The sequence below is a fragment of the Pollachius pollachius genome, assembly GCF_949987615.1.
Source record: "Pollachius pollachius genome assembly, chromosome: 4".
Taxonomy (NCBI): Eukaryota; Metazoa; Chordata; class Actinopteri; order Gadiformes; family Gadidae; genus Pollachius; species Pollachius pollachius.
This window is the reverse complement of record NC_136937.1, coordinates 26,781,178-26,797,913: the sequence shown is the minus strand read 5'-3', so window position 1 is coordinate 26,797,913 and position 16,736 is coordinate 26,781,178. Positions and strand designations below refer to the sequence as shown.

At 46.3% G+C, this 16,736-nt stretch overlaps 1 protein-coding gene across 1 annotated transcript in view; it reads left to right on the top strand.

Moving 5' to 3' along the window:
* The first annotated feature begins 5,081 nt into the window (after positions 1 to 5,081).
* Positions 5,082 to 16,736, top strand: part of xirp2a (xin actin binding repeat containing 2a) — a 57,971-nt gene continuing 46,316 nt past the window's right edge. Inside the window, exon 1 of the mRNA XM_079735919.1 lies at positions 5,082 to 5,446. Coding sequence (XP_079592045.1) covers positions 5,246 to 5,446 — 201 coding nt within the window. The 5' untranslated portion in view covers positions 5,082 to 5,245. The remainder of the gene's footprint in view (positions 5,447 to 16,736) is intronic.

Below are 16,736 nucleotides of genomic sequence, written 5' to 3'. Positions count from 1 at the left end.
TGCCTCACCCACTCACTGTCTTCTTCTCACTGTCTCTTACTCTCTATGCCAGTCCTTAGCGAGAGAGAGACTGAGAGAGAGAGAGAGAGAGAGAATTTGCTGATAAAAAAACGGATGACCACCCAGAGATAAATTCATCGCATATTAATTTGTGAATATCCCTAAATGACACTTACCACTGTTATTAACCAATATAACCTGCACATGTGTCTTTTTACAGTATATTTGAAGTACCAAGACACAGTGACTCAGTGTATTGTCTTTGAAGTTGAGCTTGCTTGTTTAGGGTGAAATTGTATGTAATTATTCCCATTTCATACCATGTTTTAATTAAAAAGAGCATGGTTCCTGTCGGTGCAGAACCTGCAACCCAGTTTGGGTCAGTACCATCGCGATACCAACAACCTCACTGGGAGGGTTTGGGTGGCTGGTTCAACTTCCTGCTTCCCGCTGTGTGTGGCGTTGTCCCTGGCCAAGATAAATTGCTAAGTGGTTTGGAGGGGCTTGTTTGTTGACACAGCTGTGATTGAATGCCAGGCATTCATTGGAAAAGTGTGATTTAAGTGGCCATAATGGACAGCAAAGCGCTGCATAAAAGCCTATGTAAAAGTCTATTTTCCATCAACCATCAGTTCATTATGTTGTCACCCAACGTAGAATACTAGGCCATTAAAGTTTACAACGCAAATAATTTATTTGCTCCACTGCCATCCAAAGGTAGTGTCGTAGCCTGCTGTTAGTTATTAGCAGTTGATAAATAAAGAAATACGTTTAGCAGAGGCAGGAAAAACGATAGTAGGGAAGTCAATTCTGTTTTATAAGCTGCTAAACACATTTTTTATGAGAAAAAAGAGAGAAATCTTTGTCAAAGTCATTTAATTTCCTTGCGCTCTCCTCCAGTCCCAATTTTAAGCAGTACTTCCTAGATTAAATGTGATTTTATTGGTATCGGTCAAAATATATTAAATAAAGGTATTTGCCTGTAGGCTAAATAGAATGTCCCCTTTCTGTTGAAAACCTTGCTGGATGTAGTTCTGGATGGCAAAAACAGGATGTATTAATCTATAATTAATTTATAGCTTAACAATTCAACATTACAAAATGTGTTTCTATATATATTTAAATACTATATGCATTTTTATAAAAATCTATCCTTAAATGCAACTTTACATCACAAACAGCAGAGGGCAGCGTGTCCATTTTAAAGGAAACGCGTCAAGTCATTGGTGCTACACGAAAAGGCCTGAAAGAGGCGCTGGTGATGCGACCGAGAAAGAAGAAGGCGTAGAATTCAGTCAATGCTGCACATTTAGCACAGGACTGTAACAATATTTCCTTTAAAAAACCAAGACTTTTTGTTATGATTTAGCAATCGCTTATCCATTCAAGATGGAGTAGGCATGTACCCTTTCCTTGAATACCCCTTTTCATTCATGTTAATTAATATGCTGTGTGAGCAGTTAAAAGTTAAATTAATTGACTTGCCTAATTCTTACCACTTAAAGTTTAAACATTCAGTTTTTTAAGTGTATGTAGTGTTTTTAGGCCTACTGCCTCTACAATAAATAATAGCATTTTTCATAACACATTACATTCATTTGATTTACTGCTGTGGATTATTAATGAGATACAAAATCGTATTGTTCAAAAGATCTTTAGAAAAAGAGTATTTTAACTGTTTGAATAATATTTTACCGTTAAAATTAATTTTTAAAAACCGAAAACAATCTAATAAATGTAAAATCCTCGACAGATAAAATGTTTTTGGGACCATTGGGGAAACTTTGGGCCAATGGTGCAACTTATCTAGTGGAGTGTACTTTATACAACAACTCGCGGATAAAAATACATGATGCTCAGTCTGTTGCAGTTGCTGCTGATGAGTAATTTATTAGCTTTGTTAGTCATCCAAAATGGTAGCACGATATGCTTCTGAATATGAGGTATTGTCATGAACAGCGATCCTTTCTTATTTTTCTGAGGTTAGGAGGGAAAGTCTGAGAAGCATAGAAGCCCTTTTGGACCGAATTTAAATACATGAAAATAAGTTTTTAGAAATCAGAAATTCTTCGCAGATTTCAACCTTTTGACCAATGTTACCCTGACAATGACCTTGTACATACAATCAACCAGGGAACCCCCACTATGACTTAGTACGCCCTAACGAACAGGGAACCCCCACTAGGACCTGGTACGCCCTGACGACCAGGGAGCCCCCACTAGGACCTGGTACGCCCTAACGACCAGGGTACCACTATGACCTAGAACCCCCTTACACCCAGGATACCCTACCATGACCTGGTACGCCCTAACGACCAGGGAACCCCCACTAGGAGTTAGTACGCCCTAACGACCAGGGAACCCCCACTAGGACCTGGTATGCCCTAACGACCAGGGAACCCCCACTAGGACCTGGTAAGCCCTAACGAACAGGGAACCCCCACTAGGACCTGGTTCACCCTAACGACCAGGGTATTATGACCTAGAACCCCTTTACACCCAGGATACCCTACCATGACCTGGTACCCCAATATGAAACAGTTATCCCATTTGCGTTGTAAACCGTTACCATGAATTGATCCACCTGTCCTAATTACTTAACTGTGTTTTCTGCTTTCTGGTTCTCTTCCTGTTTCACTTTAGTTGTTTTCATCTTGACATACTCCTCCGTTCCTCGGTTCGGCATCCAGAGAGACCATATGTTGCTGCTACTGCCATGGTTATTGCTCTGATTCATTTTGTCAAGTTGTTCAGGCCATGAGTGTGGGCTATAGTGGTCTAGGCATGTGCGTGAGAGAAGGCAGGCACTGAATTTGTGAACACAGCATTTTACTGTTGATGGAAAATTTGAAAAACGTCAATGGCGTGTTTTTTTGTTCAGTCTAGTGTTGCCTTAGCTTTAATCATGCGTGTGTGTGTTTATGTGTCTGCTTGTGTGTGTGCGTGTGTGCGCGTACGCTAACCGTATGCCTATCCGGCTGCCGTATGTGCATATCGAGGTGCATTATTGTGTTTGGCTAAATATAGAGCCAGAGAACCTCAGAGATTGCTGCGACACTTTCTAATTAGAAACGGGAGAGAGACGCGATTGTGAATCTCGTTAGCAGAACAGGATGCAGGTCCACAAGGTGTTGTGTAACGGAGCGAACATCGGATCCGCCGGCGAGTTACCTCACCCCTCGGATCCGATAAAATAAGCATTGACCCAAACACTAGAGCCAACTGAAAGTGACTCTCTCGCAGGTGTACTGTAACCATGGCGCCCTCTGAATTATGCATCCACCGCCGTGTCCACTGCCCCAGCCTTTGGAGTGGGCTCCTATCAGCAGGCCATTCATTAGGACCTGCTAGTTTCGGATTTAGAACCATCCACAAAACCAATTGCTGTTGAATAGCGATCCGTCAACACCTCTGTTTCAGGCCCTGTTTCCTTGTCTTTCTCGCTCTCTCACACTTTTTTTTCTTTTCTCCTCATTCTGTCATTCACGGCTGCGAGGCTTGCAGTAAGTATCTATCAATGCTCGATCTCAGCTCTCGGCGCTGTCTTTTCCAGACACCAATATAACTCTCTCTCTCTCTGTTTCTTTCCCTTCTCTCTGTGTCTCTCTGCTTCTCTCTGTCTCTCTCTCTCTCCCTCCGTCTCTCTCTCACTCTCTCCTTTCTCTCTGTCTCTCTCTCAGTCTCTCTCTTTCTGTCTCTCTCTCTCTTTCTGCTAACTCTCTCTCTCTCATTAACTATTTCTCTCTATCTCTCTCTCTCTCTCTCTCTCTCTCTCTCTCTCCATCTCTCACTCTCTCTCTCTCTGCTCACTCTCTCTACCGTGGTTTGGCACATCCTCCTCAAACTTGTTAAAAAAGCGCAAACTCACACTCAAACAAACACACATTAACAAACACACACCCACATAAACAAACACACAGACACACACGCATAAAAACAAATAAAAACACAAACACAGAGAAAACTCAAGGACATTCTCACCGTGAGAGAATGCCACACACTGTGAGAACAAGCAGTCAAACGGCGACAGGAAGATGGAAAGCGAGAGTGTGTGGATACCCAAACAGGAAACCAGCATAATTAATGTGCCAATTCAAACAAACTTCCTGTCCTTCCCCGATGGCACACAGAGCGGGAAAAAAAACGATCACCAGGGAATTCGCCGTCGGTGGGCGGTGACGGCGGCGGCTCACCGGTGAACAATACGAAAAATGATGGATCTGTAGTCATGGCGACTCGCCAAGCCAGCAGGGATCAGCGATCTCTAGGCCCGTGGTTATTCACGGCTTTATTTGATAATGAGTTTCTCCCTAAACAGGTCTGAAAGTGACTGCGAGCGACGTAGTGATTGCAGAACAGGCGATGTGGGAGTGTGGGAGTGTGGGAGGGTGTTTCAAATCAGAAACCGCTTCCCTTCCCGGACGGCATCAGGGCTTTTGTCTGGCTTCCTGCGCTGGGAATTGCACTGGTAGCCTGTGGCTCCGAAAGTGACTCAGACCTGCCTCGACTGTGGTTCCTTTTTTGTGTGTGTTTATTCAGTTTTCCTTCTCCCTCCCACTTTTTTGTCTTTGTTAAGTGTCTTTATTTGTCCGTTCCTCTCTTTCTATTTGAAAGTGAGTGGATATTGAGGAGGCATGTGTCGGTTGTTTATATATTGTGTGTGTGTGTGTGTGTGTGTGTGTGTGTGTGTGTGTGTGTGTGTGTGTGTGTGTGTGTGTGTGCAAAGGGAGGGCTAAAGCTTGTTTTCCCTCCTCCAGCTTTCCTTCTCTTCTCCTCCTCCTTCTCTTCCAATTTCTGCCCACAGAGAGAGTGAGAGAGCAGTCTTCTCTGACCACTTTCTTACCATTACTCTTTCCATTCCTTCTTTCTCCCTTTCTTGAATTCTTTCCTACTTTCATTTAACCACCTGTGAATCTTTTACTGTTTTTCATGAAGAGTGACCCTTCTGAGCTGTGAGAGAGAGAGAGAGAGCGGGGGAGGGGGGGGAGACTGCTGATTTAACTGCTTGTGTGTGTAAAGACCACAAGAAGGAGAGACAGGAGGTAACAAGGGGTGAGAGAGAGAGAGAGAGAGTTGGCTGATTTAACTGCTGGTGTAATCACAAGAGACGGAGAGAGAGAAAGGGCGAGACGAGGGTAGAGAGACACCAGAATTAAGTGAGATAGAGAGAGAGAGAGAGACAGGGTGAGCTAAGTCGAGCGAGAGAGCGAGCGTGGAGGGAAAGGAGATACGCGTCCCGACAACAATGGAAACTCAATCAGGAAACGGAGACGAGGCGGAGGCCGGGGGGGTGAGCGGCGTGTCACTGACCCCACGCTCCACTTCCTGTCGCCCCCCCGGACCCGAAGCCGCCGCCACGGCAACGGAGGCCAAAAGCAGTGAGCGCTTCGACGTGCGACTGAAAGACCTGCGCAGGGTGTTCGAGACGCCGGCCTCCTCCTCCGCGGTGAGTAGGGCGCCCGCTCCCGCGGGACTTTTACTTTGCTGAGTCGGCTCTTTGCGTCTCCACTGGAAGTTCTGGGAAGGTGGCTGTGTCAGGTCAGGTTTATTGTACTGTTTTTATTGATTTATGTAGTGTTTTAGAGTGTTTTAATAGTTGCTGTTTGATCGGGCCCGACTGGCACCGGCTCTGCAGATGAGACGGAACAGAATGGTGTTTTAATGAATTGCTTGTGAACTTTTATTTTCTTAAACTGAGGTGGAGGGGAAGGTTTACTTTCCCAAACGGCATGTCAGAGAACTTTCTTTTTCGTTTCTTCGATGACGTGTCACAGGATCTTTTTTTTCTTAGAATGAGATGTCAGTGTAGTGTCTTCAAGGAAATTTGACAGAAATTTTAGTATTCTGACATTGAATAGTGCAGAATCTTTCTTTTCTTAAGACGAGATAAGAATACAACTTTTATTTTCTTAAATGACATGTCACCGAATGTTTTTAACATTTCTTTTCTTAAATGACATGTCACCGAATGTTTATAATGTTTATTTTCTTAAATTATATGTCACCAAATGTTTATTTCCTGAGCTTTCAATTCAGGAACTTTTAATTTTCCCATGAGCTGTCACACAACATCTATGCTTCAGCTGAGATGGCACATATTTTATTTTGAACTTTCACATTTCCAATGAGCTGGAACAAAGCCATGGCACCACCTGGGTCAAGAGAAACTGTCAATTTAGCTAACTGATGGTTGACTACACCTCTCTGGTGGTGTATTTTCCACTGGCTGAGGTTTAACTGCATTTTCAACACCGTTGGGGCATTTATCAGATTTTCAATATATTTAAATATTCATGAACTGCTGGACCTTTAGCTTCAGTTCATTCAATGGCTTGTGTGTGTCTGTGTGTGTGGGGGGGGGGGGGGGGGTGGGGTTGTGTTGGTGTGTGTGTGTGTGTGTGTGTGTGTGTGTGTGTGTGTGTGTGTGTGTGTGTGTGTGTGTGGTGATCTCAACTTTCCTATGCAATGCGACACTGTGACGCTGTGCCTGTGTGTGTGTGCGTGTGCATGTCTATGTGTGTGTGTGCATACATTTGTGAATATGAAACCTTTTGAATCCCTACACCGTAGGCAATGGGGGCTGGACCTTGAAGCTAAGAAATAGTTTTGTGTGCAAAATCAGTTTTCAGACGCAGGTTAAACTGCCCGAGGTGTTGCCGTGGATACGGTAGCGTGTTGGTAACTTGGTCGGCAGCAGAGCTATGATTACAGCTCCCGGTTTGTTTCTTTTTTAGTTTTCCGGTTGGGTTCAAATCGCTGACTTGGCCCTTTTCTCTTGCTGGTTGCTGAAGGTCACAGTCAAACTCCTCCTCTCCTTGGCTTTTTGCCTTGTTACTTTTTTTTCAACTGGGTTTTTCGTTTTTTCCAGTTGGGAATTGGCCTCTCCAGAAGGAAAATGTAAGCCTGTCGGAGTCGGTAATGGGGTCGTTCCAGAGAGATATTCTGCTCTCTCCTATTGAACCAGAAGCCTGTGATGGGGAGCTGAGTCTGACACTACATCAGCAGGAGACACTCAAAAAGTTTACCAGGAATCACTGAAATACTCTCTTTCTTTCTCTCTGCTCTCTCTATCTTGCTCTCTCGCTCTCTCTCTCTCTCCCTCTCTCTCTCTCTCTCTCTCTCTATCTCGCTCTTTTCTCTGTCCCTCTCTCTCTCTCTCTCTCTCTCTATCAGTATCTCGCTCATTTCTCTGTCTCTCTCGCTCTCTTTCTCTCTATCTCTCTCTCTCTCTCTCTCTCTCTCTCTCTCTCTCTCTCTCTCTCTCTCTCTCTCTTGTTTCTCTCTGACTTATTCTGACTTATTTATTTCTCTCTCTCCCCCTCTCTCATTCTCTCTCTCTATCAATATCACTCTTCCTCTCTCTATATCAGTATATCTTGTGTCTCTGTCTCTCTCTCTCTCTCTGTCTCTAGCCATGGAAGAAAAATCTATTTCAGGGCTTTGCACTAGTTCCCAAGTTCCTCCCCGGATAGAAGGGTCAACGGTCAAACCAGCTGAACTCTACTGAACTCAGATCAACTGCCCGCTTGGTTTTTCAGTGTCAGGGGGCAATCTGATTGTTAATTAATTGTTAAATAGCTGAATTGCTAATGCTGAAAAATGCACAATAGCAATCTGTGATTCACTTTTAATTATCAAGGTGTGCATTAAGCATCGGGAAATTATGTTCCATCAAGTCCATTGCAACCTCATGTCAATCGATTTCCTTCTCACCTCAGTGATGATTGGAGTCTGCTTCCTCTTTCCCACTTGGCGAATTACTTAAGTACACTCACATGGACAGGTGAATGAAGCAACGTTGATTCAATCCTGTTGTCCATGACTTTAATGAGTATTATTAGTAGCAGAAGTAGGACAAAAGACTGAAGTGAAAGTTAAGTAGATCATGAATAAACTATTTACCTACTACTGCTAGTAGGTGAATTGCCGATGCATTGTGGGATCTGTAGTTTTTTGTTGTCAGAGAGTCGGCCACAGCCATACACACATTTGAGTGGCGGTGCACTGACTGGCAGATGTGGACACTGGACAACCCGTCATTTAAGGATTATTTGGAGGAAACGCACTGCACGGTTGAGTGTAATGTTATAAATATCCCTGTAATTGGCACATAGGCCATGAGGGGGAGAGAGAGAAAGAGTTGGACAGGGGGTGTGGAAAGAAAGAGGGAGTGGAGAGAGTGAAAAATTGTGTGCATAGAAAGAGAAAGGAAGAGGAAAAGAGTGATGGAAAAATTAAGCATCGAGTGAGTGGGAGGGAAAGGGTGGAGAGGAAAAGAGTGGGAGGGAGAGAAAGCATGGAGAGAGAGTGGGAGAGAAAGAGTAAAGAGACAGAGAGTGGGAGAGAAAGTGTAGAGAGAGAGAGTGGGAGAGAAAGAGTAGAGAGACAGAGAGAGTGGGAGAGAAGAGTGGAGAGAGAGTGGGAGGGAGAGAAAGAGTGGAGTGGGAGAGATAGAGAGAGAGAGTGGAGGGAGCGAAAGAGTGGAAAGAGAGCGAGAGAGAGTGGGAGGGAGAGAAATAAACAGAACACGTGGACAAATGCGAGCTGCGTGCCTTTTCATTCCTCTGCAGAGGGATATTAGAAGGAACCCAACGCTATAACGCCACCAAACCGTCATCCTCATCCGGCTGTGTTATTATTCAGCTAGCTGCTGACCGCGATGGACCCCTGACCCCCGAGTGAGTTGAGGCTGCAGCTGGCTGCTCCTCTCAGCAGATCCTTCGGAATAAACACATCGCCAAAGCACTAGACACACAAGCGCCGCCATTAGGCCCTCCGCGCTGTGGCGTTTGATGGGAGTAGATGTGAAGTAGATGGAGAGGCAGGGAGGTGCTTGTGGTAATGGGCTTTTTCTCGCTCGCACTTGAACAGGGGGTTTCAAACAACACTGTTTCGCTTTCTCGCGATGTCATGCCTTTTTGAGCAGAACAGGATGTAAGCATCGGGGGGCGAACCAGGGAACTCTGCTCATGGTCTCTCCTGTGATTGGCTGGTTGATGGTTAACTTGAGATTATGTGTGGTGGTTCAGCTATTTTGAACTTTGTTGAAAATACCGCACAGTATGCCGTAATGAGACTACTCACGGGTTTGTTAAGACCTTAGGTTTACCAACATGATTGAGTCACCCTAAGGACTGTATTAATGTGTAAATCTGATTGGGGGCTTTTATTTTGGCGGAGGGCTTTTCTTCCCTCTTAACTTCCCAGCTGCTGGTTGCCGCTCGCCATTTTTTATTAGCTGAAATTGATACTTGGCCGTGTCATTTAATCTGACCTTTTCCTTTGACATTTTCATTCCTTTTTTTCCGCAAAAGCTAATCAACGTTGCCGTTTGTCACGGCTTTTTGTCACTCGTAACTGTCATGTCGCCAGCCTCAAATGACCCCAGAGTATATTACTTTTTTTTCTTCTGCTATCTTCTTGGTCATCCAAGCCAAGGTCATGTACATGACATCGACGAGTAGGACTACACTACATGAAAAGGGCTTGTAAGGGCTACACTACATGAAAAGGGCTTGTAAGGGCTACATTACATGAAAAGGGCTTGTAGGCCTACACTACATGAAGAGGGCACGAGTTGGCCTAAGCCACATCATAGGGATTCAGTAGACCTAAGCTAGTGGAAAAGGGTGAGTAGACCCACACTACATGAAAAGGTCTGGCAGCCCACGTTACACCAAAGGGGATGAGTTGGCCTATGCCACATCATAGGGGTTGAGTAGGCCTATGCTACCGGTAAAGGCTGAGTAGACCCACATTGCGGGACAAGGACGAGTAGGCCTACGTTATGGGCAAGGATGAGTACACCTACGTTACAGGAAAAGGGTGACTAGGTCCATGTTACAGAACAAGGATGAGTAGGCCTACATTACTGGACAAGGACGAGTCATCTATGCAATTGAACAAGCGTGAGTTGGCCTACATTACAGGCCAAGGGAGAGATGCGGGGCGACATAAAGTGTTGGGCAGGGGGGGGGGGGGGTTCGACTGTAAATGTCGTCGTAAACATGGCCGTTCCGACACACACCTTTTTCACCCCCGGCTTTATCGCGCCTCACGCACACACGGCGACTGCCGTGTTTTTACGAGAGCCCATAGAGAATGCGGGGGTTAATAGAGAGCCGGCGACGTTCCCAGAATGCCACAGAGGAGACGGGAGTGACGCGCGGAAGGACGGGGGCCCGCACGCGGAGTGCTCTGGCTGTTAAACACGACCTTCTATCTCTGCTCCGTCTGCCAACCTTGTGTTTAATATTTGTTGGCGCGCTGCGCGTTTCTTTGCTTTCTTTCTCGCTTCCCTCGCAAGGCTTACGCTGCGGTAATATTTAGAGCAGACCATCGCTCCCTGCTCCGCGCCCGATATCGTGGCAATGCGGGTTGGTCATGGAGACGTGGTTGCCCGCAGGCTCCGGAGAGATTCCCCCCTTTAGACAGGGCAAGGGAGAGGAAGGGGGAGGAAGGGGGAGGAAGGGGGGAGGGGGTCCTGTGATGCGAGCGCGTTGCCGGGCGGCCCCCAGATGTTGGCTGACACCACAGTTTATCTGGAGTGTGCAGCGCGTGTTGCGTGTTGTTCACCCAGCTGCTCCGGGAGGAGGTCCTCCCAGGCTGGCTGGGGTGCACATCATCTGCCTGACCCCCCCCTCCGGTCACTGGTCCACACACACACAGACACACACACACACACACACAGACACACACACACACACACACACACACACACACACACACACACACACACACACACACACAGCTCACACACACATTCACAAACACACACACACAGGCCACATGTACATTCATTTACATAGAAAACGTACTATATTAGATTCTACATTCTACTGCTCACCGGAGTCTTTCAGTATTGTTGTAATGACACTCTCTGGCCAGCGGGGGCCAGTAGAGTATTCATGGGAACGCAGGTGAATCACGTCTCCGATGTGTTGCCACAGAGGCCTTAGGTATTGTAGTATATGAGGCGATATGGAGAACGCCTAGTGACTACGGTGACTTATAAATACTAATTACTTTAATTTCGGCGGACTTCCCTCCCATTCAGGGGCAGTGACGATCTGATACTAAAAGGCTTTGCATAATTACACCGATGTCATTTACTTTGCCAGACAATTCCACACCCAAAGTCACATTGTATGATCAAAGGGGGGCCATAAAGACCGTTTTATTAGTTATAATGGGTTTACAATTCTAAAGGATGTAATATCATCCGAACTAATCTATCGGAGGGTAGAGGAGGAGAACAGGGGGAAGGAAGGAGAGGAGAATGAGATGAGGAGAGCGGTGGGGTAGAGTGAGAAGGCGGGAGGAGGCAAGGAGCGAAAGGAGGAAGTGAGAGCGATCAACAGCAGGTGTTGACCGCTTCTACCCCCATCTCCAACCTCAACCATTTCTGCTTTTAGTGCCCATTCAACTCTTTTTTAACGTTTATTTTCCGAGCGATTGAACTGCCCTTCATTTGAAATATGTTCCATAGTGGAAACACACACCGAAGACACATCAGAGTCCCTCCATCAAACAGAAGTTTTATTTATATTATTGAATTTAGGATCGGTCTCCTTGTTGTAAATAACCCCATCTCAGTCCAGTTCTCCGCCGTAATGTATTTCTAAGCGTCGGATAACGGCAAACAGAACTATCACTCCCCCCGTTTGGCTTATTTGAGGACAATGGGGATCGGAGAATGCTTAATCAATACGCGATAAGCCATACCTCAGTGCACCGCTGAGAGAAAACGACTGAAGTGATGAGTAAATGCTGAAACACACACCGACCACCTTAGATTGATCCAGGGCGCCGGGCGAGAAAGGCCACATTAGTCATAAAAAATAAATAAAGTTGAAAAAAAACGGACAAATTCCATTAGCGTCTTTCCAGACATCTATTATGCCTTCCCACCCTTTTACAGATTAAAATCTTTTAACGGCGCTGGCTGGCATCGCGACTGGAGGGCATCTGACGTCGGCCCCTATAACGAAGTCATTTCAATCCATCTTTCTTTTGGTGTTGCTCCTGAGCGGTATCGATCGCCGGATTAATTAAAAAACTTTATCCTTCGCCTCTCACCGCGATACAAATCACTCGCAGTTCTGGATTTGTGTTTCTGGTTTCCATCTCAGTGAAACACACTGAAACACACGTCTGCCTGTGCATGCAACTTGTTTAATGAATTAGAAACTTAACCTACTAACCCCGATTAAAACCACCTTCTTTATCACCGACTCATTTCCATGGCAACTGTTCTAATTGCGATCGAGCACGAACAAGTGAAAATATCGGTTTGTAGCCTAGTACAGCAAACCTTCAAGTATAATAGTCTGTTTAATTATTCTAAAGTTTTTGCCTAACCCTGATTAACCCCCCCCCCCCCCCCCCCCCCTCCTCTCCCCCGCACTCATTTCCATGGCTACGGGCGTTATCGTAGCCTTTCGCCGTTCCGTGCGGCCATCCAAGTGAACGTCTCACCGTCAAACGCACATCCACAACCTCGGGAAAGGAGCTGTCTTTTATTCTCTAACTCCCAATTTGACCCCTGCAACCTTCCCCGCCCCCGTCCTCCCCCCCAACACACACACACACACGCACACACACACACACACGCACACACACACACACACACACACAATCTACTCTCTAGCGCGCGGCTGCGCTAGCTTAGTGGCGGGTCAACCCCTGAGCTGCAGGCCGCCAGTTTGAATCATTCATGTCCATATTGCTTTCACAGGAAGCCCCCTGGCAAGGCTGCCAAAGCAAAATATATTGGAGGTAATAATTGATAACTATGGTCAAATGCAGATGTATTTGCATGGTCGTCCGTTTAAATCCTTCCCGCTCGTGAGAAGTTCATGTTTTTGGTCACTGGTATTGATCGATGTTTTGTTCTGTAAATTGTTACTAAATTGTGTTCATGGATTCTTCCCGTTCTCTACTTCCTGATTGGCAAACAACAGGGGATTGCAAAGTAGTTGTAAGCCATCGAGCAATCGATAGCCGAAGCCGTCCAATGAGGCTGCAGAAAAATTGCAGATAGATGGATGTAGCGCGCGTGCGTGCGTGTGTGTGCTTGTGTGTATAGAGACAGACACACACACACACACACACAAGCAGCAGTATGTAGGCTAAAGTACACGTAATCCCAAGAATCCCGGGGAGGTATGGAAGCTGTCGTCACGGCAACAGACAGGTGATGGTTCGGATGCCAGACTGTATATGCAATGGAAGGATCTGGAGAGAAGGAGAGGTGGGGGGGGGGGAGGAGTGGGGGGTGGTAGAGCGAGGTGCACGGTGAGTGGAGGAGAGCGAGGGGCTGACGAAAGGGGGTGAAAGGTGTGTGTGTGTGTGTGTGTGGGGACGGGGGGGGAATTAAAGGGAGATAGAGAGGGACTCATGGAGGTAGAGTGACACGGTTGGAGACAGAGGGCGAGAGAGAAAGAGGTAGAAGGAGAGAGGGGGAGGGAGGGAGGGGGGGAAGAGAGACTTGAGAGAGGTGGAGGGATGGAGGGAGGCAGACTGAGAGGGAGTGAGGGAGAGATACAGAGAGAGTTGGAAGGGGGAGGGAAGGAGAGAGACAGAGAGAGAGGTGGAAGGAGGGAGAGAGAGAAAGAGGTGGAGGGAGGAGGGGAGGGAAAGACAGAGAGAGGTTGAGGGAGGAGGGGAGGGGAGAGAGAGAGAGAGACAGACAGAGAGAGGTGGAGGGAGGGAGGGAGAGAGAGACAGAGAGAGAGGCGGAGGGAGGGAGGGAGAGAGAGACAGAGAAAGAGGTGGAGGGAGGAGGGGAGGGAGAGACAGAGAGAGGTTGAGGGAGGAGGGGAGGGGAGAGAGAGAGAGAGACAGACAGAGAGAGGTGGAGGGAGGGAGGGAGAGAGAGACAGAGAGAGAGGTGGAGCGAGGCAGAGATGGACAGAGCATTAGAAGAGCGTAACAAAGTGGGAGAGGTTGAGTCAGAGACAGCTGCAGATGGATGGATGTGGGAGAGATAGAGCGAGAGAGAGAGAGTGTGTGTGTGCGTGTGTGTGGGTGGAGGGCGGGGGGGGGAGGACAGAGCGGGTAATGCATAGGTAAGGGGGTGAAGGGTTGGGGGTGTTTAAGTGTGAAGAAGAAGCAAATCTTCCCTGGTTTTAAGGACGACACTCAGGGGCCTAATAGCTGCCGCTTAACAAGGTGACGGCGACCCACACTTCAGTGTGGCTAATGGACCCCGGCCCCCGGCCCCCCCACCCCTAGCCCCTGCCAAGCAATCATATTCTTATTTCTCAACCGTCTCTGCCCCATCTCGGCCCTCCTCACCCCCTCACCCCCTCACCCCCTCACCTCAGGGCAGGCGGTGGATGACTGACAGTCTTAAGTCCTCATTAATCCACCTGCTCCATAATCAGGCAGGAATACAGAATGAGGGTGTGTGTGTGTGTGTGTGTGTGTGTGTGTGTGTGAGGTGGTGGGTTTAAGCTATTTGTGTATGAATCCCGTGTTCATGATGAACAAGCAGAGTTTGAGAGCGCACCGTTTCTCTCACTCCTCCTGCATGCCCTCCTGGTTTCCTACCTCCTCTCTCCTTCGTTTTCTTTCATCCTTCCTTCATTCCTCCCCTTCCATCCTTTCATTTTTCCTTATTTCCTTTAATCCTTTCCTCCCGTTCTTCTCCTCCATCCTTACTGTCTGTCCCTCATTTCCCCTCTCCCTCCGTCCCTCCCTCCTTTCCTCTCTTCCTTCTCTTCGTTCCCTCCCTTCTATTCCATCCCTGTATCTTTCCTTCCTTCCATCCATCATTCCTTCTCCTTCTTCCTTTCCTTGTGTCCATTCTTCTCTTTCTCCCTCATCTCCTCCCTCTCCTTTATATATTTTCCCAGACGTGTTGTATCCAAAGATTGATACGGTAGACAAATGTTTCGCTTTTTTAGATTTCATCCTTTTATTTTCATCTCCTCTGCTATCTCCTTTGAAAGCCTTATGTGCTCGTATACGTTGGGAATTTCCACCGCCGAAAAAATGGCGGAAAAAAACGCAGTTTGAGCTAAAACGTATTTTGAAGAGCCCTTCTTCTGTTGGAATCAATGCGGTCTGGGATGACTTCTTCATGTTCGATCGAAACCGAATCCAAACCGCCTCTTTCCTACTCAATGTTTCACCTCCTTCTCTTTGCAGTCTCCGCACTACTGTGCGAATGTGTCTCTAATCGGTCTTCTGATAGTGTGTATAGATTGGTTCAGCAACGACCGCACCGTCAAATATTTACACCAACACCTTTAGCACCATGAATAATACCGATGTTTAGCGTTACCCGCGGGCCAAAATCATTTCAAAGATGGATTTGAGAGATCTTCGCTACTCTTGTTGTTACAACAACTTTCTTTGTCAGTATGATATTGCAGACAGTGTTAAGATAGGAGTTAACATTGAATAATATGTAATCCAAAGAAATACAAATTTATGAGAATGAGTTATGATCATGAGTTTTGTGGTTTTTCCTTAGCTAAGGTCACTAGCAGCGACCTTAAACTCAAATGCTTGCTTGGCAACAACAGTCCAGAAGCAACCAAATCAGCAATGAGAGAAATCTTGAAGATTTGTCTCATCGCGGAATCGTTGTCCCAGGTGAATCAACGAACAAAAACAAACAAAAAAAGACGTGCACGTTTTATCTGTCTTGCGTACTTCTGGGAATTGTAGTCTTTTTCAAAAAAAAATGTATTAAAAGAAGCCCAACCACTCTGATTTCCTTTGAGATAGTTCCAAAGATTGCCCCTTGATGGAAGCGTAACGCTAAACAAATAACATAGTATAAAACGTTTTCCAACACGATGAAACTCCTGACATTTTAGCTGTTATTTTGAAATGAGAACGCACTTTGTTGATGTACTATCTCTTTCACTTACTTACACACAATACAAACAAACCAACCATAGCACTCTACTTGTTAATTGTTAAAAACAGCGTTGGCGTCTTCTGTGAGCGGACGGAGCAGCTTCATCGAAACAGCGAGAGGAAGATGCCCTGTGTGTACCAGGTGTCTAGTTCCTCTTCCTCAAGTTCCTCTTACTGTCTATTTATTATCAACAAACAATGCCTTACAAGGAACCAACGCACATTGTCTATAATTTCCTCATCGGGGCGGAGGGATGGAATAATGTCAGTGACTTTTATTAATATGTTCTTTCGGGGCGATGATGCAGTCCTCATTGTTAACTGAACGTAAGTTTGAGACGGGAGGAGTCATGAAGTCTTCGTTTTGCTGATCCCTCGTAGGCGCCATCCCTCCTGCTGTCCAGTGAGTTATACAACGTTCATTGTGTGATAGATCTCCGGCTAACTGCTGAGACAGAGCAGGGAACCACCAGCGATATATATTAAATACAGAAGCGATATATCTGGTGTGCGCTAGACAGCCCATCGTTTTTTGATTGATTCACAGTGGTGATTCAAACGATAGACGCAGCGGAATTGCCTTGAACTTGGTTTTAATAATACTGTCATGCTTCTGCAGATAATCTGAGATAAGCTAGGATATGTGTGTCAGTGTGTGTTTCTGTCTGTCTGTCGGTCTGCGTATCTGTCTGTCTGTGTGTGTCGCTGTTCAAAGTCAATCCATGGCTTTTCCTGACTTCTTGCCCTGCAGACTCACACACTTGGGCACACGCGCATGCGCGCACACACACACACACACACACACAGAAACGACTATGTTTCTCTACCCCCCTCAAACCCTCTCTGTCCCTTTGATCGTATAA